Genomic DNA, 27,147 nt, shown 5'->3' with positions numbered 1-27,147 from the left:
TAGGGATAGGGCTAGGACTAAGGGTGTGTTCACACTTGGCATGTTTGTTGTGATTAAAACGAACCCTGGTGCGATTGCTCTGTTAATGCGGTTCATTTAAAAAAGTGTGAACCATTCGAACTTGGTGCACACCAAACAAGTGAACTCAGACCGCTGAAAAGATGGGTCTCGCTCATGCGGCAACGTCCCGCAGTTTCTCTTGAAGCCAATACGGAAGTGACATAACACTTCAATTCATCGACTGGCCGCTAGAGACAGGCTCCAGAAGGGAGCAGAATCTCATTGAGCCCCATGTTTAAATGCCCAACTTTACAGCAGATTAAAACATGTTTACAGACTAGTACAAATTGTGGTTTTGGTCTATACGGCTAATTTTGCCCTTCATGACGACTGTGAGGGGGGTGCATTTTTTTATAACTCATTCGTAGGGTTGGGAATCGTCAGAAATTTTCCGGTTCTGGTTCTGCCTAACGATTCCGGTTCCGATTCCATAAAAATTATTAAACAAATAGTGGTAAAGGAAAAAGGCACAATACGCAACTCAAACAATCCATTTTGTGTTTATTACTTGCTCTAAAATTAATTTACAGGTTGGCAATGTCAAAAAAGTCCTGTACTGTACATATATTACAGTATTAATTAAGCCATTCTTGCAACAATTTTTTAATAAATTGTAATAAAATTGTCTTAATACATTTTATCTCTCTGTCTCTGAATAAAACCAAGTTATAAATTATATTTATTAGTTATATTTATGAATTAGTTGTATATTAATTTAATAGTAATTAAGTTATTCAGTGAACTTGTAAATAATAAATTGCAATTCAGCATTAGAAACCATGGTTGCTCAACGGTTGACATATATATATATATAGGCATTTCACTATAAATCTGGTATAAGCCCTGTGGCACTCTGTGCTGTAGCAAATGTTTTGTCAAATTGCTAGGCTGCACCTCCTTTGCATGTTATTAACTTTTCACATGTGTTACATTTTGCTTCATTATCATTCATTCTTTGGAAATTAATCCATACTTGTGACCTTCTCTTCGCCATGCTGGTGGTCAACGAGAAAATATCTGACGCAAAACCGTAAATGTGTAGCGCGAGGGCTTTCAGTGCTGAACTGGGCTGCACTCCTGGAAGCGGCAGGCAACGTAATTAATATTCATGATGAGGTGAGCCAGGGTTGCCAGGTTTTCACAACAAAACCCGCACAATTGCTCCTCAAACCTAGCCCAAAACAAGCCCAATCGCGTTTCAGGGGGGCTTTTCCGGTAAAATTCGCATTTCCGGGGCTAAATATCACATAATTGGGGTCGCTTCAACCCACGGACATGAAACACAGCCCGCGGCAACAGTGTTTAAGTAGCCCAATTCCGCGTGAAAACCACGGACTTGGCAACACTGGCTGTCACTAGCTATTAAAGGATATGCTTCCAGCGCTTCGCACACACATTGCACCAGAACCGTTTTTGGAACCAAAGCTTTTAAGGATTTTGCGCGGTTCTGGGATTTTTCAAAAATCAGTTTCGGTTCTGCATAAGAACCGGTTCTCGGTTCCCAACCCTACTCATTCGTTTACATTATATAAAGCATTCTGCATAATTAAGGGCGTGGCCACTTTGAGTGACAGGTGGATATCCATTTATCTGCTGTGTTAGTCATCGCGTCACTTCAGCTCCGCCCACGTCCCACCTTTTTGCCCATTTTCTGTTATCCAGGAGTGATGCGCTGCCAAGATGGCGACGGCCAGCTCGTCCCTACTTTGCGCTTCAAAACTGCTCATCAGAATCCTATGGGTGATGTCAAGGACACTACGTCCATATTTTTTACAGTCTATGGTCTCGCTCTGCTTCCAAACAAACTCAACTGAAATATGTACGCAACACAGATCCAGAACATGTAAATGAACCAAAAACAGGACCTGATGTCACAAGATGCGATCCTAAAAAGGACAGAACGCTCAAGCATACCTGTTTTTTTCTCGTCATAGTCGCGATGTTGCCCATCACAGTTCGGTACAGGCATCAGAACCGCGTCTCCTCGCAGTCTTCTTGGAAAAAAAACTGATTTTGCGATATTTAGTTTTTCTGCGATATATATTGCGATATGTAAACAGTATCACCAGATGATTTTAATAACGCTATTTGTAAATAATGAATCATTCTAGGATGATTGGGGTGATTTTGAAGGGGACTGCATCTGCATAGAAAATAATAAACAAGCATAGATTAATTCAATAGATCAAAGAAAATAAGCAGTGTTTTTCAGGTAAATCTAACAGTATTCACTGGTACAGAAATTGAACAATCAAATGTAAAATAACACTGCATAGTCTTCACTGAATAAATGAAATATAATTAATGAATACAATTTATCTTTGTTAAAGCTACACAACTGATTTTCTCTTTCTCTTTTGTTGTTTGATTAACGTTTGTGACACAAACAGCTGTGGGAATATTAGGCTGCTGCCACTTTAAGACGAATGCACAGATCCGATATGATGATGCACATCAGTTTTCTTTCTCAATTGTTTACAAAACATAACTGACAGTGTTTACGAGGATACTCGCAGAGATGGGCATTTTGACAATTTTAGCGTGCAAGTGTCCGTTCAAGCACAAATTGACGAGAAAGAGAGCGTAATTCGGTGTTCACGTGCTGTCTGTTGCACGCACAGAAAACAGTGCATAAGTTACAGTCTTCTTGCGCTTGATGTCGTAACAATTAATTCGGGAATTGCATGCGATCACGGATCAACTACGATTCCTATTCTAGACATCGCACATCCTGCGATGTGACTATCGCATATACAGACATGGCGATAACGATGCTAAAACCATATATCGTGCAGCCCTATTTGTGTACTGCTTTTATAAGCACTTCACGAGTTGTCAGCTTCATCATATACCATCATTTGTACGCATTTACAGCGAGCGCATTTAGCACAGCAAACAGCATTGTTTTGGAAGTTCGACAAGTTTGCAACGTAACTTGTCGAACTTCCAAAACAATGCTCCATTGTTTTGTATCTTTAGGTTCGGTGTTAAAAATGACCGTGTGAATGCTCTGTCATGAAATAAAAGTAAAGTTCATTAACAGTTCATGTTGTGTATTTGCCATGGTAACTGTTGTTTCCAGAACCCCAAAAATGCAACTTTATTTTCACTTTGTTATTTTGTAAATAAATTATCTTGTAAATAAATTATACATTGTTTTGTACATTTAAATTAGTGTGGTGGCTACTTTATTGTGTTACAAAAACTGCTATTTAATCATTTTAACTTTTATAGGCCTATTTATTCATCATCAGTATTAGTCAAATTCATTCAATTCATGTGTTAAAGTACGCTAAAGTGGGACATCACTTGTGTGTGTGTGTGGTCATTCATTTTTGTGGAATAAATTAGCTTTTTTTTTACTAGTCTAGACTAGTCTACAGTAGAGGCATTCATTTCATTTTAGTTTACTCAGGTTTGCTAACTCCTCTAAAGAAAACGTGAAACCAATGTATAAAGTTAATAAAGATAACGTTAATAAGTTAAATTATTGTTGTTGTTGTTGTTGTTGTTATTAGGTTAAAAGTGAATCTAGTGTTATTATTGCTGGTGCCCTGCCATGAACCCTGACCCACAGCAAACAGAACCGAACCAAGGCTCCAAAACCGTGATGTGAATCGAACCGTGGCATAGGTGTAACGTTACACCCCTAATGTTTAGTCATGTGATGCATATTGTACCAATACTGTAGGTATTCATGTTTATACCGCCATTGTGCCTGTTACTCCTTACTTTGCACACTCTTCATATCACAGTCCTGCAAATATGACACAAAATTTACTCGCAATTGCTGTCCTGTGGCAAAACATGACAGCAGTTGCATTTTAGACCTAACATATAATGGTTAGTTGAGTGCGACCTGTCACCTCGGTGAGCTTTTATGAGGTTTAATGCATACACAGTAAGGTGAATTTTGCGTTTTCCGACGTTTCAGTGTGGACAAGAAACTTTCGTCAAACGCTTGATAACGCTAGTGTGGATGGAGAGCATTTTAAAATGAAAACACTATTTTCAAATGTATCCAGATTAATGTAGATGTAGCCTGAGTTAGCGACGCACGAAGAACGGACCCCAGGACTAAATGTATTGGGGTTTTTTTTTTTTTTGGTCCGAACCAAAAGAACCAAGAAAACCGAACTACAAGTGTGAACACACCCTACATTTTCGAACAGGAATGTTGTTCCAGGATCAACAAAATACGTTGATCCAGGAATATGTCTTGCTTGGCAAAATCACAGTGATCAATAAAAGAGAGAATAGAAAACCAAATCCTCAAGCGGATGTAACAAAATCACATCATTTAAGAACGTCAAAGCTGTGAATCGCGTAACATTCTGCTGAGAGGAGCATACCTTGCGAAGGAAACCTCTATTCTCTCTGCGTATGTGATTGTTTGAAGGCAAGCATGAAAATCTGGCTCTGAGAATGAGGGAGGTAGAGACTTTGCTTTGATTGCGATCATCTAATCGACTCCTACAATCTGTTCCCCTTCTGCTGTCAGTCAGTCGTGGTGCCAACCCAGCCCACCCAATTCAGACACGCTGTCCCACTCTCTCTCTTTATGACATCATCACTTCCACACGTGCGACCCAAGCATTTGATTTGAACCTGGAGCAGCCTCCCCACCCATGGACTGACCGTATCCCATCCCGTTATTGGCACTGTAGAAATTCATTCCTGCCATGTGTTGAGTCATCTGTGAGAGAGACAGCAGAAACGATTATTACAGGCAATTAAAAGAAAGTAATAATGATGACACTTACATTTGTTGATTTCATTTGTTCTCCCTCGTGTCGTTCCAAACCTGTGGGCTTTTTTTCAGTGGAAGACAAAAGGAGAAACTTTCTACTGGTTATTGTTGTCAATACAGTTGCAATTAATAGAGACTGAAGATTTCAAGCTTCAAAAAGACTGCAAAAAAAGTATCATACAGTGGTGGCCAAAATTATTAGAACACTTGGCATCTGGGAGTCGTCTTATTGAGCCTGGATTTATTTTCCAAGGGGACAATGACCCTAAACATTCTTCTAACTATTGCCAGAACTACCTGCGATGAAAGGAAACTGCTGGAACATTGAAAATGATGGACTGCCCCCTCAAAATCTGGATCTCAACCCCATCGAGCACATTTGGGGCGAGTTGGAAACTGGACAGATCTATTGTACAGTCAAAGAAAAGCATTTGGCTTCAGTTGCAGAAGGCACGGGATAAACATTAGTGTTGAAGTTCTCAGAGGAAATATATTGACACTATGCCAGAGAGATGTGCTGCTGTAATTGCTGCAAAAGGTGGACATACCAAATATTAAAGTTAAAAGTGGATAAAAACAGTACGACTCACTTTTTGATGGTCAGAGCAACCATCTCCATGTTTCATGAACATTATGAAATGAAATCATGTTTAGGAGGCAAAAAAAGTTCTAATAATTTTGGCCACCACTGTAAATGTAGTGTATACAAGTCGTGTGCATCTTCAGAAGCCACAAGACAACTTTGTGTGAGGAACAGATGAAATGTAGGTAATTATTAACTGAAATCTTGACATCCACCCTAGATCTCTTTGGCACATTCATGAGAGAACGACTCTTTAATAAAAATTTTCCAAGACATTTAAAATGTTACTATGCTAGGAATAAAATGTATATCCAAAGTCATTTGGATATTTTTATTGTGCTTCAGCAGTTTTTTTTGAAGCATGAAAGCTCCAGTCTAATATCTGCATAGAAAAAACAATCAGTACATTTCTTAAAAAATATTGTCTTTTGTGTTCCACTGAAGAAAGAAAGGCATAAAGGTTTGGAACATCATGAGGGCGAGTAAACGATGATAGACTGTTCGTTTTTGGGTGAACTATCCCTTTAATGTGTGTTCTTGAAGTATCAAACACAAAACAAACACAAAAATGGATTTAAGTGGAATGTACTGTAGCTAAAATGTAGGGCTGCCCCCTAATAGTCGAATTTTATTAGTCTGTTAGTCGCAGAAAAAAACTACACATAAAGTGGCGAAATCATGCAGCCTGTGACGGACAGATTGTTAACGGCTGAAATCCAAACATTCGCCCATCATTCATCACATGTAGTAGCAACTTTACAAGTCCGCTCGCTCTAAATTTAACCTACATAAGTGTGCGCTATTATTGGACGCATATCCATGTGTTTGTGTGGAGAGCGCGCTTAGTGCATGACATACAGGCGCTGGTGCGATCACTTGCATTTAACTTTAAAAACTCAGTCATTTTTTGTCATACAGGAGTAATGCAAACTGTAAAAGGCCTACTTTCATTTCTGTAAACTCAAAATAACAAAACGTTGTGCTTTTGTAAAATATTGAAAATGCGCTTGATCTGCCGTCTCGGTCTCAGGGAACTTGAGCATGCAACAAAAATTAACCGAAACAGGCATGAGAAATACAATATCTATAGAATGATTGAAATGTCTACTTTTAAATGAACCAATTCAAGTGGAAAACAAATATTCTCAAATTATGTCATCCGTATGAAACTTGCATATAGACGCGTCCACTGCGGAGATGACGAGTCAGCATAGTCGACTTCATCTCTGCACCCGAAAACACAGAAAACAATATCTACAAATTATTAAAATGTTTAAACAGTCTCCTTGCTGTTTTTTCACGTCACATTCATAATCATTTTGTTTGCTGGCACGCTGTGGCAAGCTTTATGCGTGTGTTTGAGCACTGATTAGGCTATGTATTTATATATATATATATATATATGGCTTAGTAACATCTGATTAGTCAACTAATGGCTTAAATGAACGACTACTAGTCGACTAGTCGAGGGCAGCCCTACTAAAATGTGTTGGGCTATCAGTGTGAACAAAGCCTAAACCATTTGCTCGGTTTCAAATCAGCATGGTAATCGTGATTCCAGCGCTTGTTACCTGGCTGATGTTCCACTGCATCTGTTGGGCCTGCTGTGCTCCATATGCCTGCTGAGGAACTGATGCCATGCTTCCCATCATCCCATTCTGCATTCCTATTACGCCCCCCTGCACCCCTGCCATGTACGGAGGAGCAGCTGCCACTCCGGTCTGCGGCATGACACCTGCCTGTCCCAGTATGTTCATCTGCGGAGCCATCATAGGTCCCATCATGCCCTGCTGGGCAGCCAGGGCCTGGTATTGGCTGTAGCCTGCAGCAGGGACATAGCCCATCTGGGTTGCTCCCATGTACATGCCAGCTAAAACAGATAAACATGCATAAACAGTACAAAGCAACAGAAAAAAAGCCATATTCATCCTGAAACTAATCTCACCATGAGCGGCCATGTTTGTTTGTGGCGCTGTACTGCTGTACAAGGACAAGATTGAGTCCTTTGACATCTTCTTTCCGATGTCCTCGCTTTTAGTGGGGGGATCCAGGAACAGGCTGAGGTTTTCGGGCATTGATGCTGCTACCCTTCCGGTGGGCATTGACCCTGAGCTAGGCTACAGTGGAAAAAAACACTTCAAGTACTTGGTTTACATGCATTAAATCACTCTAAAGATGGATTCAAGATAAAACTCAGCATGAACATCTTTACCGTGCTCCTGGCGGAGTTTGAGCTGCTGATGGCAGCAGGCAGAGAGGTGAAGAGGTCAAGGGCGGGGCTAATTTCAGTGCTCGGTTTGCCATTGGACACGGGACCTTGAGGAGCTAGGGCATCTGGAAAAGAGAGTTTCAACATCAAAAGTCTATATTGTGCTTGTACTGATATGCATGATGTGTATTTTAGCACGTTACCTAGCCCTAGTAAGTCATTAACAGAGTGTGACTGCTTCTTTGGACTGTTTTTGAATTGCAGTGGCTCGTCTTTTTTCTGCAAGACAAACAAACATAGTCTTACTCATGCGTTAATGATAAAAACACCATTTTGTTTTTTTTTAAAAGGGGTCCTATTATGCTTTTTTTAGTGTGTAATGTTGCCATTTGAGTATGAAAAAGGTCTGCAAAGTTACAAAGCACAAAGTCACTCCAAAGGGAGTTATTCTCTATTTCAGTGTGCACGGTTTCTAAACTCCCTGAAAGTTTTCTTCTAGGAACGTACACATCACAATATTCCTCACTTCCCACCCAAAGTATATGCAAAAAAGGGAGTGAGGCCTGGTTAAGTTGCATTAGTAGTGTGTTGAAACTAGCAGTTATGGTAAGAGGCGTGACATTTCCAAAACACACGCTTAAAGCACTTGACCAATCACAACACACTGGTCCAGCTGACCAATCAGAGCACGCTGCGCATTTCGGAAGGGGATTCATAGAGACTGCAATTAAACAGTGCTACTGGCACACTGGGAAGCAAGGTGCTGCAATAAAATAATGTGAAAAATATAGTTTTTTGAATAATTAAGTATGAATACCTATTCTAGTAGACCCTTAAAAACGAAATCCCTATGGAAAAGGGCATAATAGGTCCCTTTAACAGAGTTGTTCGGTCATGCCATCAAGGCTCAGACAAGTCAACCCAGAAGGCTCCATCAGGAATTTCTAATGTCTTTTTTGAAAATGTTTTGTGAATGTTTTCAGTTTTTGAGCACGGGTTCAATATAAGGTTAGAACAAGATGTACAGTCTCTTCAAGTAATATTACACAGACCCAATTTTACTCGTAAAATCAAAACCTGCTGTTCTAAAAACCCATTAGATATTCCTGAGGGAATGCATGGCTCACAAATGCTAACTCTCTTCTGAGTTTTACTTCTATAAACTAGTGGTTCTCAACCAGAGGGTCAAGACTCAGAACCCACTACAGGACCTCAGGAAAATTCCAAGAAAACCTCAAGATGAGTACTTAAATTAATAGACTATTATTAATAGATTCAAATAATAAAACTCATCTAAATTAAAATGCTAAAAAAAAAAATCAATATATACACTTTATTCCTTATTTAATATTATAATAAAATGTATACATAATTAAATACAAATATATAAAATCACTGTAAAAACATACAGTTCTTGAAACTTTCTTCAATACTTCCTGTTTCCATTAATAACAAAAGTTTGAAAGCAGCTTTGTCATAACTACAGCAGAAATACCCAATATCGGGGAGCCTTTGTTGGACAACTGGAGGCCTTCAAGTCAAAAAGGTTGAGAACCTTTGTTTAAAACGTAACAGCTCACATGTACAAATGCAGAAACCCACCAGCTTCATCTTTTCAAACACAACAGGAGCCCCTTTCGTTATTGTCTCACTCTTTTCTTTCTGAAAACGGAAAGGAAAATTAAGTTGATTCTTTTACAAAAATCTAAGTAAGCATTTTTAATTCCAAAATCTTTGGACTTACTCTAAAGGACTGGATGTCAATGCATTTATCCATATATTTCTTCTTATCATATTTGTCACGGATAAAAATCTCAGCAGCTCTGTATTGCGGTGCTTAAGGAAACCTTTAACATGCGGGGAGAATAATCTTAATACATGCACAGTTCTGCACATATATACAGTACGTGCTAAAGGATACTGGTCTGTCTCTGGGCGCTGGAAGCACTCTGGTAAAAAGGCCTCGTATAGTCGCCGAGCTTTGGCGTTCCCCATCTCCTGAACAGACTGAGCACATACAAAACATATGCATAAACACATCTATAGCATACATAAATCATGATAAAAATGTTCTACTGGAAACCCTGATCCAAAAAGCTTACCTGTATCTGCTCATGAGTCCACTGGTCCAGGTTTACAGATTTAACTCGGGATATGTGCACGCCAAGATTCCGGTGGATTCCCGCACAGCGGATACAAATGAAGATTCCAAGATTCCAGGATGCCCATCTGGGACCTGATGGGCAAAAAATGAAGACATTAGAGAAATTTGATCATTAAATAATGCAGATAAAGCTAATTAAATATCTAAATTATATTAATTAAAACTGAAATAGCAACCTATATTTAATTACATTTAAAAAAAAAATGAATATTCATTTTATCAACCATGGTGGAAGAACAATTCATTTCCCAGAGAATACTCTAATTTATTCAAAATATTATATAATTACAAATTGCAAACTTTTATTCAGCAATAGTGCATTAAATTGATCAGTAAAGGAATTTATTATGTTATTAACAAATGCATATTTTGCATTTTTGCAAATCTTACATTTTTTTTTATTTTCAACATTCATAATAACAATAAGAAAAAAATTAATTGAGCAGCAAATCAGTATGTTAGAATGATTTCTGAAAGATCATGTGACACTGAAAACTGGAGTAATGATGCTGGAAACTCAGATTTGACATCCATCACAGGCATTCATTACATTTTAAAATATATATATAAAATAGAATTTTATAATGTTTCAAATTATTACTGTTTTTACTGTACTTTTGATCAAATAAATGCCTTGGTGAGCCGAACACAAAAACGTTCAAAAATCTTATCAACAGCAAACTTTTGTGAATATATTTATTGATAACAATAAATCACAATCAATTATTTGTAGAAATGGACTAAATATTCATTTTTATAAAAGAACTACAGATTTAATTATGCTTGCAAATTCCTGTTCCTGTCTTTACAATTCAACTTCCTGTCAGTACAATTCAACTTCCTGTGGGGTGTGGACAATTGACTTCAAATTCCTCATGAAGAGTCTCTGAAATGGAGCTAAAATCAGAATTCAGCCCAACCCTGGCTGAAGCAATTTAATGAGTCAGTGAAGGAGAGAACGGACAGGAAAACACAGACGGAAGGGAGCGAGAGATACAGGGCGCCTGCTGAGGAGTGATATTTACATTCTCTTGCTTGGCATTAGAAGAGAAAATAACAAGCTTCACACACTGCAATCACTAAACCAGTTTGGGCAGTCATGTGGACACGCTGGCACAAGGCTGATAACGCACACCCACCAGCCCCTGCAGCATCTGTAGTCCTTCCCACTGCTCTTAAATCACACGTGTATGAATACACACAGGCGCTCCGTCATGATAAAGCCCACGCTACCTGCAACAAAGCCATCCGAATCAGAACCATGCCTGAAGGTGCATATGTGTTGTTATCACCGTTTTTTTTTCTACTTCAAACACATTATGTAACCAAACTCTGCTGAGACATGAGCAAGCTTCAAAGACAATACCAAAGACTCAAGTATTGAGCTTTTCTGCTCTTGTGAAACAATATCAGCTTTGGCCAATAGGTGGCAGCACTAGATTAAGTTATTGCTCTGGCTGGTCTCCTGATGTGATGTCACAGAGGATTGTTGTGGCAACATTTCCTCTTAATTGCTTAGGGTTCTCTGGAACAAGTGCACAGCATTCTGGGACGGTCATACCTGCTGTTTACACAGCGCACCTGCTGGGGTTATATTCATCTGAGTGGATCTAATTAGACACAAAATAGACTCTTTGCCTCTAACCTTGAGTAAGCATCAGACGGCACGCCCATGGGCCGCCCACAGGCCGTTCGCTGACTGTCTCATGCGTACGGCACACAAAACTGAAAAGCACTTATGAAAATAACAAGCTCCATTCAGATGGTGAGGCTTTTGGGGAAGTAATAATAACTGTATTTGACAAAGTTTGCCTTGCATTAAATCTTTAAAAAAAATTATCAGTTTAGTTTGAAGGACTAGAAAAGAGAATACATTCTTAATTCCATTAATGATTCTTTTAGTACTTTTAATAATAAATATTTAGAAAAAGGAAAACCAATTCCATTGTCAAAGCATGTGTGACCATTTCAATAATATACATTTCTGAATGAATCAAATGTATATTTTAATTCAGCAAGGATGCATTAAATAGCAAATAAATTGTTTGTTTGAACTTCCAAAGAGTCCTGAAAAAAAAAAAAAACTCAAATTTCCACAAAAAAAAACAACTTTTTTCAACATTGATAATAAGAAGAAATGTTATTGATCACTAAATCGGCATATAAGAATGATTTCTGAAGGATCATGTGACATAAGACTATAGTAATGACTGAAAATACAGCTTCGACATCACCGGAATACGTTATTATAAAATGCAGGTGAGCATTAGAGACATCTGTCAAAAGAAACTAAAATCTTATAGGCCCAAAACTTTGGTAAAATACTTTAAATCAATGTAAAAATACATGCATAATGGTATTTTTATCTACACATTGTCAGAGTTATGTTCATGTGATAATAACTATGTTACACTATGTAGTAGGGGTTTAACGATACCCTCATGCAGTGTTGTAGTACTCGAGACTCAGACTCGGTCTTAAACTCGGTCTCGAGACCATATTTGAATGGTCTTGGTCTTGTCATGGACTCGTGTGCATTTGGACTCGGCATTGACTCGTACTTGAACATATTAGGAATTGGACTTATTCCCGAGTCCACTCGAGTCCCTTTCAAAAATGTTCATGATTATTACTGTATGTTAATATTTCTTTAAATGGATGTTTGATTGACACGTCCAATGATTGGGGATTTTCTTGTCCTGCCAGGCTCTCTCCCACACCCATGACCCGCCTGCTCTCGCTTCTATTTTACACTATGTCCACCTGCCAGCAACCTATATTGATCCCGCTTTCCAGAAAGTCACATTGCTACATTATTTGTCTCAATTTTTATATATTTACTGTTTACCAAGTAGGACAAAAGTGTCACAGAGAAAACCACATCTCGTTTAATTAAATAATAAAATGAATACAGATACAATGTCTGATGACTAGGGGTGTAACGGTACACAAAACTGACGGTTTGGTACGTACCTAGGTTTTGAAGTCACGGTTCGGTACAAGTTTGGTACAGCAGTTTTATAAAATTGCTTATTATTTATTTTTATACAACAGTGGTTTACTGAAAAAATTGTGTCTGTCCTTAAATGAATTCAATTATAGCTGAAAGTTTCTTAAAGGTCCCGTTCTTCGTGTTTTTTTTAAGCTTTGATTGTGTTTACAGTGTGCAATATAACGTGTTCATGTTTCGCGTGTAAAAAAACACAGTATTTTTCACACTATTTACTTATCTGTATACCGCTGTTTCCACTGTCCTAAAAACGGCTGGTGATTTCCTTGTTCTATAAAGTCCCTCCTTCAGAAATACGTAACGAGTTCTGATTGTGAAAGCGGTTCCTGTGCTGTGATTCGACCACAGCTTAGCGCACGTGAAAGCGGTTCCTGTGTTGTAATTTGACAGCAGCTTAGCGCACGTGAAAGCGGTTCCTGTGTTGTAATTTGACAGCAGCTTAGCGCACGTTGGAAAGGTCACGCCTCTTAACGGAGAGATGTATGCGTTCAATAATCTCTACAGCGTCCCTGGGAAAGCCAAACAAAGGTGATTTGACTCCTGGATGAAAATAACAGCGTCTCGATGACATGGCGATAAACACACAACGCAACAGTTCCTTTTCTCCACGCGACCGTCCGCTTCTCCACGTGGGACAGCAACAAGACCGCGCCCCCTTTTTCGCGTTTCTTTGTGGGCGGAGGTTAGTCTGTTCTACTGCTCTACTGACGTAATTAAAGAAGGAAGTACCAGGATGTAGTCCAAGCCAGCCGTTCGCTGTAGGCTTTGAAAGGGAACTTCTGTTAAATAAAATATCTCGCTTGGCATTGAACTTTGAGCTTTATAATTTTACAGGTATTATTTATGCTCTAACAGCAACATTACACACTAACTAAAGTTTGAACAATGGAATCGCGAAGAAGGGGACCTTTAAAGATAATGCTGTAAACTATATAGGGAGCCCTTAATTGCACAGTATAAACAACAGAGCCCAAACTATTAGCCTAAATTCAGTTGCTATTTATTTTTAGATATTATAATCAACACTCATAAGTAGGGTGACCACCATCAAACAAACCAAATGTGGGACGATTACTAAGTTTGTGTGGGACAATGTGGGACATGTTACCAACACTAAAACATAACCTGAAACTGTTGTATAATCTTAAATTCAACATAACTGAGCCCAAAGGCAACAGGCATCATGCAGATAACTACTTTTGAAACAGTTCTGACCAAGTGCAACTAAAATCCAACTAAATAAATAATGAAACAAATAAAACAACATTAAATTAGTTAATCTTATATATATATATATATATATATATATATATATATATATATATATATATATATATATATATATATATATATATATATATATATATATATATATATATATATATATATATATATATATATATATATATATATATATATATATATATATATATATATATATAAATACAGTTCTGTATATAAATGTATAAATGTATATATATATATATATCACATTTTTTGGGGGGGGATTGTAGTTTTTTTTTTTATATATATATAAATATTCATTTATATACAGAACTATCCATTCGTTTTCTGACAGGGAACACATGGAACGAATCACCGCTCCACATTTTGATTGACAGCCGTCACAACCTACTAGTGACCGTGTTTACTCCTTTCTTTTCAACCATTGGATATGGTTTAAAAAACGGCTTTTGTATATTCGTGTAAGGCGGGATGTTACTTCTGATTAAATATAGGTGAAAAACGATGCCGCAAAAATAATATAAATGCTTTCTTAAAAAGGCAAAAGAACGCATGCATGTTTTCTCAATATGATCATTAAAAATCAACAGACTGGTGAAAATGCGGGACATTTTCTCAATATGCGACATGCGGGACAAGGGGTGAAAATGCTGTGCGGTACAACGCAAAGCGGGACAGGTGGTCACCCTACTCATAAGCGTCACATAAGGCAGTTTTTGACTTCTAATTTCTAAATCTAATTATATATATTTTTTCTCCAATTCGTTGTTGAAATATAATCATTTATACACAGTGACTGACATTTTCATGAAACAGGCTACATGAAATATTCAAGACATCACTAACAGGTTAAGTAGACTATAATGAAGGCTAATATAGTGCATATATTCAGTGAAAGAGTTGATTTCTCTAGTGAACTAACAGCTGTGGACACTGAATGACTTCTGAGGTAACAGTTAAATGTGATGCTACATGACATTGTTTACAAGCTGTTTTATTGTCTTTCCGCGGTTGAAACACAGATTGAGCGATTACACGACATGTGATACATTTCAGTAAGTTGTACTGTATCCTCAACTTAAGAGATATTAATGTTTATTCTTTAGGAAGAGATGATCGCGTTCACTCGCGCGCCGTGCGGCCGCTTGAAGTTGAATTGACACGTCTATAAAGCGCCTATACAGTCACGTCACATTAAATAGTGTCAAAACGGCATTTATCGTTTGAATTTCGTGATAAAATGGACTGAATACTTAATATGTTCATGTGGGAACTAGGATTAAAGTATGTTCCGCACTTAAAACAAGCCGACTGTTAAGTGTTATTGCATTTGGAACCGTCCGGTACACGCATGCACCGAACCGAAAGCCCTGCACCGAAATGGTTTGGTACGAATACGTGTGCCGTTACACCCCTACTGATGACAGTCTCAACACTTAGCATCTCCCCCCAAAAATGTCTGACAGAAGGCCGCCCGTCCTCTCTCCCTCCGGCACATTGACCCTTTTGCATTAAAAGGCAGCAATTTTTCGGCAGTCACTCTTGTGCACGCCCTCCGTATCTAAAAAGTTCATCAAATCGGTCTCGACTTGGACTCAACATACTCTGAACTCGGTCTTGACTCGGACTCGAACGAGCTAGCCTCGACTACAACACTGCCCTCATGTCATGATACTGTACTTGCGTTACGGTATTTTTTTGCGATAATCCAAGACATGGTAAAAGGTTAACAAAAAATGTACTGTTGATTAAAATGCTAAATGTTGTGTTACATTGGAGATTAATAGTTTTGTACTTGGTGCTGGTAACCCAATGCACAGGACAATGGTGACACCAGAATAAAAATATATGTGATTCTGAAGCTGAAAATACAGAATTATTTTAATATATGCTTGCACTCTGTCACTGACTAGATATATTTAAAATAATGTAGGCCACTTTTTACTGGTAACATAAGACATTTGGCATTATCAGGACCAACAGATATTCCCCCATTGCATTATTATACATGATATTCAACATTATATAGTAGTATTGACATAAAAACTCCGTGACCTTCTCTCACACAGATTGTCACCATCCACGATACATATTGTTGCACTTTTGTATTGCGATATATTGTGACAGGATATATTGTTACACCCCTACTATGTAGTCATAGGAGCTTGATTCACTAAAAAGAATCGACTCGTTCGAATCATTAATTCAGGAGTCGGATTACATTGTGCTGTATGGTTTTGATTCAATCAAAAGAACCTTAGTACGAAGTAAACTTATTCACACAACAGAACTGTATATTTTACTTCAGATACATTAAATCTGTCAACTAATTAGTACTTAATCTGGGCTTCTGGTTGAGCCACATTTAATTTTTTGCACTGGTTAATTATTGTGCCATTTGCTATCTGAGCAATTTCAGATTCACTCACCCCTAAACAGCACATAAAACAAATAAACTGTGGTTGGGTGCTTTAAATGTCGGTCAGACGGTATTTTCCTTTGTAAGAGGGTGAAAGTGGACCAGACTGCATTCTGGAAATCAATGGACAGGCTAGACAAGACCAGCTAACCTTGTTTGTTTGTACCAAAAAAGCGCAGAAAGCCAAAATTCAATCATGAAATCTGAGATCTAATATTTATTCAGCTATAAATGTGTTGATGTGGCCCTTAATGGAGCGCCAGGGCTTTGGTTTACATCTGCACTATGCACACGGTCACACTCACATCTGAGATTTGGCATGGACTCTTAATGTGAGATGGCCCTGTGCCAGAGGAAAGGGATATTCCCAACGGGATGCATGTTGGTTCGCTCCAGCTGCATAAAACACAATTTTCATGAGCTCTTCTGTGCCGCAGGCCTCTCTAGATTACCTATTCATCCCCCACCTACATATCCCTCCTCTCTCTCTCTCTCTCTCTCTCTCTCTCTCAGTCTCCTGCTGAACCCGCCTGCATGGCTAAGGGGTAATCAGCTTGTGCGGTATTACTGGAGGACGTCAGCTCAAGCACAAGGAGAGAGAGGGTGTTTGTGTGTGGGATGGAGGATGGACTGAAGAACATGTGAGGCTGTAATAAATGGAGTCATGTGCCATGTGGAGTCAGGCAGGTTTCCAGGTGAATCACAAAAGAGATGCATAACAGAACAGGACGGAGAGATTCACACATGCAGTTCACACTTATTAGCCTATTAGAGAGAAGCACCAGCTGGAGAAAGGACACATGCCAAGCCACCTGTTTATTAGAGGTACTTGCTAAGCCAAACATCACCCATGCTTATACTTAGAGTTTGGCATTTGAACCCGGTGGGTGACTCCTGCACTGTGTATGCTCAGAAATATAGGCAGCTTATAGATGAGGAGCCCTATCATACACCCGAAGGTAAGCGACGGCAGGCACGACAAGAGTTTTTTGCTAGTTTCATTTTTATGTCTAGCGCAACGTTTAATGCGCAAATGCACTTGCGCCCATCTGTTCGCCCATGGGCGTGCTGGTCTAAAAGCGAGTTGTGTTCAGATGCATTGTTGGCGTGTTGCTATGTTGAGGCAACTGAAAACAACTGCACCACTGACCTACAAAAACCTGGTCTAAAAGTCAATAGCGCAGTATTTTTTGTGTTATTTAAAGGCCGCACTAGTAATGTGCGCCTATAGGCGGGTGCACAACGCACGTACAGTCTGCTTATGACACAAAGGGACGCACAGCAGCACACAAACATTTTTAAATATTAAAAATAAAGGATTCCTCTCTGGAGAAGCGCTCAGTCTTTCCGCTCACAAATTCCGCCATGTAAATAGCGAATCCGCCATGGTTCAAGCGCACAACCCTCTACAATGCGAGTAAATCACTCGCATATGCGACTAAATCTTCACTCTGGGTGACTAAATGTCTATATCATTCTTAGATTTTACTCTCCAGTGTTAGAGGCTAAGTATAAGTTTAGCAAAGATATCTTTTCACTTGCTGAACACTGACTGAGCGCTTGAGAGTTTTGCTCTCCGTCAAGCGTTCTGTACTATTTCAATTCAGCTCAATGGATGCAAGCATACCTGCATTTGACGTACCGTAAACTCTAGTGTTAAGGCGCACGACTCGCCGTCGCTTTGCTGAGAGCGCTAGTTGTGTTTCTCACACACGCAAAGAGAGAGACACACAGAGAGAGAGAGAGTCCATTTGGAATTATTCAGCTTTTAAGAACAAGCAGAATTCTGGTCGATACGATAACCGATAATTCTGTATATTTGAAAGCCAATAACAGATATTATATTGGCTGATACATCTATCTCATATATGAGATAAATCACACAAAATAAACATTAAAACAACTTTCAATTGCACAAAACAAAAGGCTGCGAATGCACAAGCGAACTTGACTGTGCTAGTCATGAAGGTGTAACGTTGAGGATGTGCCCTTCTCATAACAAAATGTGCTAAAACACAGCCATACAAAGAATTCACAACATTCTTTTACAGTGTTCTCATTATAATTTTATGTTATGTATAGCCTAACCCTACACTCTAAAATAAAAAGGTTCTATATGGCACCAAAAATGGTTCTTGGCTCGTAATCATAGGGGAACCTTGCTATATAGCACCAATTTTGGTGCTTCAGTGGTTCTTCAGCGGTTCTTCAGAGGTTCTTTGACTAAGGTGTTATATAGCACCGCTACACTCTAAAAAAAAGGCTTGTAATCATAGGGGAACCTTTTTTAGTGCTATATAGCACCAATTTTGGTGCTTCAGTGGTTCTTCAGCGGTTCTTCACCGGTTCTTTGACTAAGGTGTTATATAGCACCGCTAAACTCTAAAAAAAAAGGCTTGTAATCATAGGGGAACCTTTTTTAGTGCTATATAGCACCAATTTTGGTGCTTCAGTGGTTCTTCAGCGGTTCTTCAGAGGTGCTATATCGCACCTTAGTCAAAGAACCAGTGAAGAACCTCTGAAGAATCGCTGAAGCACCAAAATTGGTGCTATATAGCACTAAAAAAGGTTCCCCTATGATTACGGGCCAAGAACCATTTTTGGTGCCTTTTTCTCCAAAAGCGGTTGTACAGCCGAATAAAATTCTGTTGCATTATTTTCCTGTTTAACACTGTGAAGCTGCTTTGAAACAATCAGCATTGTAAAAAGCCCTATATAAATAAAGTTGACTTGACTTGACTAACACTTTTTAAATACACAAGTATAAATACATAGAATAAATATATACAGGTATAAATAATGTTATAAATATAATATTGAGAGAAAATATAAAAATATATTATAAATATATTAAAATATAAAAGCATTTTAAACTATTTATGGGGATAACTATGCATTATGCAATATTTTATATTTATATGTTTAATATCAATATTATACAGTTATTACAAATAATAATATATATGTATTTATTACTAATGAGAATGTTGGGGTTGGTAAAATGTTTTAATGTAAACTTTCTTAAGCTCACTAAGGCTGCATTTATTTGATAAAAATAAGTAACTTTTTTCTATTTTGATACATTTTAAATGATTTATTCCTGTGATAAATTTTCAGCATCATAACGCCAGTCTTCAGTGCCACATGATCCTTCAGAAATCATTCAAATATGATGATTTGCTGCTCAAGAAACATCTCTTATTATTATCAAGGTTGAAAACAGTTGTGCTGCTTAATATATTTTGTGGAAGGCATTCAACTTCTCATCATCATTTCTTTCAAAAGAACAGCAGTTATTTGAAACAAGTATTTTGCAACAATGTGAATGTTTTGACTAATCACTTCTGATCAATTTGATGTATCCTTGCTTGATATAAGTATTAATTTCTTTAAATAAAATAAAAAAAACAATACTGAACCTATTCAACTTTTGAAAGTTAGTGTATATAGTGTAAAAATGTATTGTGGTGGGCCCATGTGACTATAGGCATATCAAAATCTGAGCCCTGCATTTCCTTGACACACTCCAACTGTTGATCTGTGCAACTGTTGATCTAGATACAAAAGAGTGAACAGCTTCCCCTCCAGCTTGACAGGAGCCTTGTTTACCGTCTGTGTGGAAATGTACAGGGCAGCAAAGCTGTCGTAATGTTGCTGTTAAAGTTACATTAACATGCTGTGATCTACAATGTGTTCCTCTGACAGACAGCATTCCAGTCAGCCAAAAGAGAGACGAGAGAGTGTACCTGAATCAAACAACAAGAAAGACCATCTCAGAAGTGAAACATAGACTTTGGTGGGACCTGCTGTGAGAGGATGTGTACTGAACAAACACTGGGCCTTACACACAAACACAGATGCACACACACTCTTTGAGTACATAGAAACTGAAAAAGTGTGCTTGTTCAGTAGAGACATGATTTTAAATTCCCTTCTCAACAGTATCCAAACATACAGACAAACCAGGACGCACTAAGCCTGTCTAAGAATGTCAAGTGTCTAAATGGATCACTGAGTAAAGCATTATGGGGGAAATCACAGACTGGGCTATGAACTAAAGACTCATGCTGCGTCCAAAATCGCATACTGTCTGATTAGGTACTACATTTAAATGACTTACTTTGTGACTATTAAAAATGTATATGAATATGGGTGTATACTACTACATGTAATTATTGTCACATGACCTATCATTTGCGTAGCTTCACTGCCATACATAAATCCTCTCCCGTGGCCTCATGGGATAGTGAAGGGTCCATCGAATGCACACTTCAGAATCTTGTCAGTAATCTGGGTACTTTTCGTCTACTATTTTTCGAATGCTATGAATTCAGACTAGGGCTGTCAAGCTCACCAATACAATTTTTAAATCAAATTAATTACACAATGTGGCGATTAATTAATCGAATTAACCGCAAATTAGTTGCACATCAAATTTGGCTGGGAAATTGCCCACAAAAGATAGTTTAAAGTCATTATTGTGTTAAATGAGAAAAACATCAAATAGACATTGCAAAAAGTAGCTTCAGAAATGAGGTATCAGAGTAAATGACAGAATTTAGATTTTTGGGTGAACTATACCTTTAATGTTTTTTTTTCTTTATTTGGAAATATGAAATACTTTTTTCTTGATTAAATTATACTTTAAATAAGAAACTAAAACTGCTATAGGTGGTGGTAAAAGTCTAAATGAGTAAGTCATTGATTATTCATTCATTATATTTGTTCAAACTGCTGATTCATTCAGGGATGAAGTAAATGACTCTTTATGAATGAGCCATTGAATCATTAGTTCAATCGATTTATTCGCTCAAAATGCTGATTCATTCTGAAATTAAACATTGCTGCTCTGACTTTAAGATAATACAGACAATAGTATCTAAAATATATCACAATATTAACTTCATTGTTTCAATTGTTTCAAAGCAGCTTCACAGTGTTAAACAGGAAAATAATGCAACTTTGATTCGGCTGTACAGCCACTCTGGAGAAAACGGTGATGTCATCAGCTCATTTCAATTATCATACAGTGACAATGTGGGCAGATCAGTAATTTAGTTTATATAGTAATTAGATTTATTTGGATATTTAGTTGAAAATGTAATAAAATATTTTCTTCCCTGCAAACGATACCAAGAAGAATGTGAAAATTTAACCAAGTCAAAAACAAAGCTAAGCCGATATCCGTATTAAGTTCAGTATCAGCAGACGCAAACGCCATAGAGACAGAGCAACACGCGTCATAATCTGAAGGCCACGCCCACCGGGGGGGCGGGGGACAATAAAACGGTCTCCATTGACTTTGCATTGCGTGAAGCGGCCTCCTTGTCATTTTTGACTTATAACAAGAAACAGAACAATGAATAAAAGCTGATATGTGACAAGGTGTACAGCAAACAAGCTAAACAAAACCCACAACCAAAAACCCAGAAGTTTTTAAAATCTGTTGACCCAAAAACGAGCGTTTAAGGACACAAAAGTGGGTACAGGCCATTGAGACAGAGCGCTACAGGTCATATTACACTGAGAAATACACCCACTAGAGGGTAACGTAATCAGCGACAGGAAATATAATGTATAAAACTGACATTTGGATATTTGACTTAACAGTGACAAAATGTTTACTGCACACATACACATACTGAGTGTCAGGATCCCAAAATGTACCCATTCTCCACTTTTGTCTCCTTAAACGCTCGTTTTTTTGGGTCGACAGCTTATAAAAAACGTATTTCTGTGTTTTTTAGCTTGTTTGCTGTACACCTTGTCACAGCTATTAGACATTGTTTTGTTTTTTGTTATAAGTCCGAAATGACAAGGAGGTCGCTTCACGCAATACAAAGTCAATGGAGAGCGTTGGATTGTCCCCCCAAGGTGTGGGCGTGGCCTAAATACGCTCGGTCTCTTAAAGGCGACACATTTTAAAGTAAAAAAAGTTATGAAAGTTACGTAAACGATAAAAGCTCTTTGTGGTTTCTCGGTTTGATCGATTTGAGCAACAATAAACCACACAAAACATGGGCATTTTGAGTTTGTGTTAGTAATTCCTATAGAGATTCCTATGTAGAAAATAACTTCCTGCATTTCGCGCCTCAGCAGTGACGACATGTGCAAACAACCTATTGAGGATGCCGTGTCAGTGAGGCAATTTCAAATTCTAACCAGGGATGCGTTGGTCATGTCTGGGATTAAAATTGTGTACTTCAGAATTAAAATTTTCTGATTATTTATGATTCGGAGCAAAGTCCGAAAATCCGGACCAAACAAGGTGGGTGTGAAAGGGCCCTTAGGCTCCAGTGAGTTGTTGCCCTGCTTCATGTTCGTCACCAATCAACTGTATGAAATGTCAGATGAACTACGTAGGTCGGGGGTGGGGCGGTTGCGTTAATCATTTTAACACATTATTTTTTTTCCATTACTAATTAATGAAATTAACATATTAAATCGACGGCCTAATTCAGACATACTACTCTGTTGCCGTACTGTTCTCCGCATACTATAAAGTAGGGAAGTATTCGATTTTGGACGCAGCTTCAGTTTCTCCAACTACATTGAGGGATTCTTGGCCTGCCAGGCTACCAGTTTTTTCTGGAAAGTAAACCCCAAAATATCCAGAGGACATGAAAAGACTGGCACCCCACAGAGCAGATGGACTTTTTGGTTTATTCAGGATTAAAATTCATAAAGACAGGCCTTAATTATGCAGACATGAACTCTCTGTTGTCATGCCATTATCACGTGTCAGTGAGCGGCAGTATTAGGACTGCAGTTTGACTTTCATGCTAATCTCCAAAGCGGCCACGACACCTGGAGAACCGGGATGGTTGCAGCTTTGTTTTGATGTCTGCACGTCTACAATGTCTTGCATTACATTACTAACAGCGTGATCTTTAGTAGCCTTTTAAATCTAGTTAATTCACACACTGTAAGACAGCCGTTTTGCAACTTTGCCAAAGTAGCACCCACACAGGTCAGACCCTGGGAATGTGTTACATTCAAATTTCCAGACATATATGGTTTCATAAACGCTGGAAAAAAATGGCCTAGTTTAGTTTTCCCAAAAAAATACAGTCTCCAGAATTCAATAGAGTACATCTTAATTTCAGTTTGCCTTTGTATTAAATAACCAAATGCTCAATACAAGTCACAAACGTCTCAAATAACAGCCAGCTAGTGCACATAACATTATTGATTATTAGGGCACATAACAAAACAAATTTAATATAAAATGTTCCATATAACCAGATAGGGCTTCATTCTTCTATCACACAAGTCTGGTGTTTCTCAATAAAAAAAATAAAAAAAATAATAAAATAAAATATGCTTGGACTTTTCCCATCGGTGGAGGAAGACAAAAACATTTTCAGTTCGAATGGCAATTAAAAATGTTGTTGGTCAGGAAATTAGCAAGAATTGCAAAAATACTGCAGATAAAATACACTAAAAAAATCTGTAAAAATAGGGCACAATGTACTATATCAGTTTTTTACAGGTGTTTTACCAGTTTTTTAATTTTGCACTTTGCGTTCTATGTTAGGGTTAACAAAAACATCCATAAAATTACTGGATAATGACCGGGTAATAAGCTGCCAGTACCTTTTCTGTTATTTTACGGATACATTTTTTACAGTGGGCTTCAAACATGAGTAGTTGAAAAATGTATCGGCGTTCGTTTGAGTTTAATGTAAGACCAAATACTCACTATAGGATTCAAACCTGGACTCTGACCAGGCCAAAACATGAGCCTGAAGGCACTTCTTGGTTGTCTTTGCAATTTGGGCAGGAGCATTGCCTTAACATCTGATCATTCCTCTTTAGATAAGTTTTCATTTGTGGGAAGCAGTTCTGCAATATTCCAAAGCATTAAATGACTTTTCACAGTGAAGCAGCTCACCACTACCAGCAGCTAACAATAGCAGGGTTTCAAAATGTAACAAAAATGACAAAAATTTTAATTCATACATTAATTACTCAGCCTCATGTCGACCCAAACCCAAAAGACCGTAGAGAAGAAGACAAATATCTTCATTTGTGTTCAGAAGATGAACGAAGGTCTTACAGGTTTGGAACAACATGAGGGAGAGTAATAATGACAGAATAAAAATTTTGGGGTGAACTAACCCTTTAAAGATTGTGTAATGCCGTTTTCTGTACAGTATCTATAAATGCTTGCGCGCTCACCTTCAATCATGCAATGCATCGAAATAACATGTTTCTTTGTTTCATAACATAAGATTAATGTTGGGAAAGTTAACTTGTAGATAAAGTACCCTATTTGAGAATTATTGTAGCCTATATGAATGCATCACAAAAAATCCCGTGCTCTATGGGCACTGCCATTAACAGAGGACAAAGCGAAAGTTGTTTTGCACTCCGTGATAAAGGCACATTTAAATACAACCCCAAATCAGAAAAAGTTGGGACAGTATGGAAAACGCAAATAAAAAATGGCACTGCATCAAGAATCGTCACTCATCTATAAGCGATATCACCACATGGGCTCACGACTACTTTGGCAAACCTTTGTCAAGTACCACAATAGGTAGTTACATCCACAAATGCCAGTTAAAACTGTACTGTGCCAAAAGGAAGCCCTATGTTAACAGTGTCCAGAAGCGCCGTCGACTTCTCTGGGCTCGGAGGCATCTAGGACGGACCATCACACAGTGGAAACGTGTACTGTGGTCAGATGAATCAGTATTTCAGGTATTTTTTGGGAGGAATGGACGCCGTGTGCTCCGGACCAAAGAAGAAAAGGATCATCCAGACTGTTACCAGCAACAAGTCCAAAAGCCAGGGTCTGTCATGGTATGGGGTTGTGTCAGTGCCCTTGGCAAAGGTAACTTGCACTTCTGTGAAGGCACCATTAATGCTCAAAAGTACATAGATATTTTGGAGCATAATATGCTGCCTTCAAGAAGACATCTTTTCCAGGGACGTCCATGCATATTTCAACAAGACAATGCAAAACCACATTCTGCACACATTACAAAGTCCTGGCTGCGGAGCAAGAGGGTACGGGTACTTGACTGGCCTGTCTGCAGTCCCGACCTGTCTCCAATAGAGAACGTGTGGCGCATTTTGAAGCGCAAAATGCGACAACGAAGACCCCGTACTTAAGACTTGTTTGCAGGAAGAATGGGACAAAATTACACCTGAAACACTTCATCACTTGGTGTCTTCAGTCCCTAAATGTCTTTTAACTGTTGTGAAAAGGAATGGCAACATTACAAAGTGGTAAATGCTTTACTGTCCCGACTTTTTTTGAAATGTGTTGCAGGTCTGAATGACAGGAAAGGATGCATATTTACAAATGACTTGAAGTTGCTGTTAGAGCATAAATAATGCCTGTAAAATTATAAAGCTCAAAGTTCAATGCCAAGCGAGATATTTTATTTAACAGAAGTTCCCTTTCAAAGCCTACAGCGAACGGCCGGTTTGGACTACATCCCTGTACATCCTGCTTTAATGACGTCAGTAGAACAGTTTGTTGACTAACCTCCGCCCACAAGAATACGCAAAAAGGGGGCGTGGTCTTGTTGCTCTCCAACGTGTCGAAGAGGTGGTGTTGCGTTCGGTTGCGTTTGTATTGTGTTTGTCGCCATGTCATCCAGACGCTGTTATTTTCATCCCGGAGTCACAACATGACATCATGACTTTGCGTAAACATACACGCCACTTTCTAAAGCCAAATGGCGTGTTATCTGTACGCATTTTGAGCTATCCGCGTGTATGTCTACGCCGTGTCATTCCGCGCGTATGTGTACGCCGAAACGAACTATAATCTCCGCGTGTATGTCTACGCCGTGATTCCGCGTGTATGTTTACGCCGTGTGATTCCGTGTGAATGTAAATGGATTTATAAACATCCTAAATTATGGTTTTTTTGAAAATGTAAAAATGCAGAATGTTTCTTTTGATGGGTAGGTTTAGGGGCAGGGGCAGTGTGTGTGTGTATGTGTGCGTGTGTGTGTGATGGGTAGGTTTAGGGGTAGGGACAGTGTAGGGGGATAGAATGAAACTGTGTTGATAAACACGCTAAAAAGCGATTATGCGTCTTGATGGCACGCCAAAATGGCATAGCGAATTGGCGTGTCATACATACGCTATTTCATGAGATCAGTATGGGAGTCAAATCACCTTTGTTTGGCCTTCAGGGACGCTGTACTTTGAGCGTATGCATCTCCCCGTTATGGTAAGAGGCGTGACCTTTCCGGGCAACGTGAGCTAAGCTGCTGTCGAATCACAACACGGGAACCGCTGGCACAATCAGAACTCGTTACGTATTTCTGAAGGAGGGACTTCATAGAGTAAGGAAATCTTCGAGCCGTTTTTAGGACAGTGAAAACAGCGGTATACAGCTAAGTAAATTGTGTGAAAAATACAGTTTTTTTCACACGCGAAACATGAACACATGTTATATTGCACACTGTAAACACAATCAAAGCTTCAAAAACACAGGAAAAAACGGGACCTTTAATATTTATATCATGTTATCCAATAATAGTATGTCAAAAATGTGTTTCTACTGAATAGTGCGGCATACTATCCCCTTGCCACACCAATGAACAAACACAGACCGGAAGTTAACTTCGGGCCAGGTGCGTAACCGTGGCAACGCGCGTGCGTCCGATGAAACCGTCTATAATGAGGCTTAATGGGGCCTCAGTGGTTCATGTTGGTTGGCGGTTCAATCCCCGGTTCCAC

The 27,147-nt window shown here is 38.6% G+C and overlaps 1 protein-coding gene across 1 annotated transcript in view; it reads right to left on the bottom strand.

Moving 5' to 3' along the window:
* Positions 1 to 2,426: 2,426 nt before the first annotated feature.
* Positions 2,427 to 27,147, bottom strand: part of smap2 (small ArfGAP2) — a 39,627-nt gene continuing 14,906 nt past the window's right edge. The window contains exons 2-10 of the mRNA XM_079830242.1: positions 9,705 to 9,838; positions 9,524 to 9,609; positions 9,347 to 9,425; positions 9,205 to 9,264; positions 7,806 to 7,881; positions 7,606 to 7,727; positions 7,339 to 7,510; positions 6,965 to 7,263; positions 2,427 to 4,756 (exon numbers count right to left, since the gene is read on the bottom strand). Coding sequence (XP_079686368.1) covers positions 4,631 to 4,756; positions 6,965 to 7,263; positions 7,339 to 7,510; positions 7,606 to 7,727; positions 7,806 to 7,881; positions 9,205 to 9,264; positions 9,347 to 9,425; positions 9,524 to 9,609; positions 9,705 to 9,838 — 1,154 coding nt within the window. The 3' untranslated portion in view covers positions 2,427 to 4,630. The remainder of the gene's footprint in view (positions 4,757 to 6,964; positions 7,264 to 7,338; positions 7,511 to 7,605; positions 7,728 to 7,805; positions 7,882 to 9,204; positions 9,265 to 9,346; positions 9,426 to 9,523; positions 9,610 to 9,704; positions 9,839 to 27,147) is intronic.

This window comes from Gobio gobio, assembly GCF_949357685.1.
Source record: "Gobio gobio genome assembly, chromosome: 11".
Taxonomy (NCBI): Eukaryota; Metazoa; Chordata; class Actinopteri; order Cypriniformes; family Gobionidae; genus Gobio; species Gobio gobio.
This window is presented reverse-complemented; position numbering and strand designations above follow the sequence as displayed.